The 3,174-nt window shown below is 58.8% G+C and overlaps 1 protein-coding gene across 1 annotated transcript in view; it reads left to right on the forward strand.

The window, feature by feature from the left end:
• Window positions 1-3,174, forward strand: part of VOLCADRAFT_105988 (uncharacterized protein) — a gene marked incomplete at both ends in the record, with an annotated part of 12,811 nt that overhangs the window by 6,260 nt on the left and 3,377 nt on the right. Inside the window, 6 exons of the mRNA XM_002953419.1 lie at window positions 449-517; window positions 1,106-1,253; window positions 1,573-1,679; window positions 2,091-2,204; window positions 2,444-2,713; window positions 2,995-3,134. Of these exons, the coding sequence (XP_002953465.1) occupies window positions 449-517; window positions 1,106-1,253; window positions 1,573-1,679; window positions 2,091-2,204; window positions 2,444-2,713; window positions 2,995-3,134 (848 nt within the window). The remainder of the gene's footprint in view (window positions 1-448; window positions 518-1,105; window positions 1,254-1,572; window positions 1,680-2,090; window positions 2,205-2,443; window positions 2,714-2,994; window positions 3,135-3,174) is intronic.

Consider the following 3,174-nt stretch of genomic DNA (forward strand, 5'->3'; position numbering starts at 1 on the left):
CCCGCCCGGGATGACTCGTCGGGCTCCCGGTCGCCCAGGTCCTGGTAGCGAGCTCTCTGAGATGCTCGGTTCGTTCGGTCGGCAGGAAGAGCCCCCCAGTTGCGACTTCGTTTATGTTAGGAGACCAACGGGCATAGATCCCGTCTAGTTGGAGCGCCAAACAAGCGCTGTTGCGTGCCGGCCGTCGTTTCCCGTGCGGCCTGACCCGGGGGCGGAGTGCATGAGACTAACCAGCCGTATGCACCCGCCCCCCGCGCTGTGTTTCGGCCCTGGGCCCCCGGCTTTTCAGCCCACAGTGTAATCAACGTCATACATACATACATACATATATATACATATATACATACATATATACATACATATATATACATACATACATACATACATACATACATACATACATACATACATACATACATACATACATACATACATACGGCCCTTTCAGGATGCGATCGTGTCCAAGCTCAAATGTTGTCCCCAAGTGGGTTACGCCCGACTGGCGGAACATGCGCTGGTGAGTGAAGGGGAGGGGGGAGGGGGGGAGGGGGAGCAGAGGGAAGGTTCTGACCCTCATGAAGTCGACCAGTCTGTCTGTCTGTCTGTCTGCCAGCAAGCCAGCAGGCCAGGTGGTAGGCGAACGGCTACCTAAACGGAATGTCCATTGTGCCGCCGTCTCGTCCCGATGTTCAGACTGTTAAGGCGACATGATGACACCCCGCCGTGTCACCCCTCCATCTCCCCCCCCCCATCTTACCCCTCTCCCCCTTTTCCTGACCCCTCTTCCCCGGCGGCAAACTTTATTCCGGCTTCACGTCAGCAGTTTTTTACTACTTTTCCCCCGCCTCTATACCTACCTTTTCTCTTTTACGGCTTGGCTTTACTGCTTTTCTCTCGCGCTTATTTTAGTCTTGGCGGCTAGGTAGGTAGTTTTTCCGACATCTTCTTCACAACGTCATCCCCCGAGGTCGCCGCACTTCAAGAACGCCTTTTGGTCAGTTCTACTCTTGGTACACTCTTGCCCTGGCAGCAGCTTCACTCGTTTGTGGTTCGTCTTTCCCCCCTCTCCCCCCCTCTCTCTTTCCCCCTCCCCCTCTCTTCTCAGGAGGTGGGTCGTCGCCATCTGGCTCTGAGGCTGTTGGAGGAGGAGAGGTCAGCGGCCAAGCAGGTGCCCCTGCTGCTCAGACTGGGGGCGGCTACTGCTAGCAGTAGTACGGCAACGGCGGGGGGAAGCAGCCGAGCAGCGGGGAGAGGTGGGTTAGAACTTGGGCAACTAACTCCCAACCACCACCTGACAACCATTAACTACCTGGCTGACCGTCTGTCTGTCTGTCTGTCCGGTCCAACGTTGTCATTATTAGCCGGGCACTAGGTCAGACCCTGGTAATGTGAGTTCGGCCTCACATGCCTCGCAACATGCACATACATACATACATACATACATACATACATACATACATACATACATACATACATACATACATACATACATACATACATGCATACCGGGGGGGGAGAGAGGGTGCACTGCCGGCCCAGTACCCCCAGGTGCCTGTCCTGTTCCTGCCGCAGGGTCTGTTGCCGCTGATGTGGATCGCGAGGGGTGTGTGGAGGGCAGTCGGGACGAGGTGCTTCAGAGGGCGCTGAGGAAGGCGGTGGAGAGCGGGGACCCGGACCTGGTGGGTCGAGGGGGGAGGTGACAGGGGTGGGGGGTGGGGGGGAGGTGACAGGGGTGAAAGACAAACGAGTGACGCTGCTGCTGCCAAGGAAAGAGTGTACAAGGTCGAGGGAGGGGGGGTGGGTTAGGTGGGAGGAGGAGGGTGTCTCGCATGTGGGATGTGTATTGAGGTGTGTGGCTGTAGCTTTGGATGAGCGCATTTTAGGGCGAGGGCTGGGTAAGCAACATACGAAACAGCTGTAGCAGCGGCACCAATGCAGTGCGGTAAGGATCAGATAACTTCAGACGCCGCGGTCTCGACCACGAGCTTGTTTTAAGATACCGGCAAATTCCACCTTTACTTTCCACCACCCCTTCACCCCCCTTCACTCCCCCCTTCAAACCCCCCTTCACCACCCCTTCACCCGCTCAGGTGCACCTGGTGTTGGTGGGTACGTACCGCTCCCGGCCCCTGCCCGAGTTCTGGGCGTTGGTGGCCCCCCGCCACCTCGCCCGGAACCTCTTCATCAAGTACTGCAAGACTAAGGTGGGGCAGGAGGGGGGAGAGGAAGGGGGAGGGGGGAGAGGAAGGGGGAGGGGGGATATGGACGGCAGGGGCGGGCTGGTCGCACTCGGGCCGCACACCTCAATGCCATCCGTTCATGGTGAGTTCCCCCTCCCCCACCACATACATACATACATACATGCATACATACATACTTACATACGTAGAGCTACGACTTCGTAATGCCTTTACCCTATATATCCTCGTACAACACATCTCAGGAGCCGGAGCTTTTGGAAACCATCCTCACAGCGGCCGCTGCGGGAGTGACCACCACTGCCGCCGCCGCCGCCGCCGCCGCTGCCTTTCCCCCCGCCGTCGCTATCTCCGAGCTCGCCTCTTTGCAATTCCGTGCGGCCCTAGTTTCGGAGCGACAGCAGCTGCAGCAGCTGGGGGGAACGGCGGCGGTGGCGGCAAGTCCAGGGGGGGCGGAGGCCGCCGCCGCCAAGCTAGCCACCGCTCTTGCTGACGTGGCGCAAAAGTACGGACAGGTATGGACGTCGTACGAATGCATCAAAACAGCTTGCGAAACCACGATGTGCTCCGCACCGGGACTTCGTCCTCGTCGTTAACTCATTTCCACATTCCTGCCTCGTCCCTTCGTCTGTTCCCTCCGGGGGTGGTGGTTGGCGGCGGATCGTTCGGTGTGTTTTTCTCTTCCCCTCATTCCCCCGACCGACCCACCCCTCCTGGCCCCCTTCCCCCTACCCCCTCCCCACCTCGGTGCCGTACCTCCCACAACCCCCAAAACACACAACCTGCCACCCTCCAGAGTCGCGAGTGTTCCTTTCAGAGCCGGGCGGTGTCCGAGATGAGCTGCCTGCTCCGAGAGCAGGTCCGGTTGGAGCGGGAGACCGGACAGCGGCTGTTCGTGGGGCTGAGTCTGGTGGACACCCTGGGGGCCTTGATAAGGTGGGGGAGGGGGGGAAAACCGGGTTAGTGCTGGGGGCCG

The sequence above is a fragment of the Volvox carteri genome (genome assembly GCF_000143455.1).
Source record: "Volvox carteri f. nagariensis unplaced genomic scaffold VOLCAscaffold_36, whole genome shotgun sequence".
Lineage (NCBI taxonomy): Eukaryota > Viridiplantae > Chlorophyta > Chlorophyceae > Chlamydomonadales > Volvocaceae > Volvox > Volvox carteri.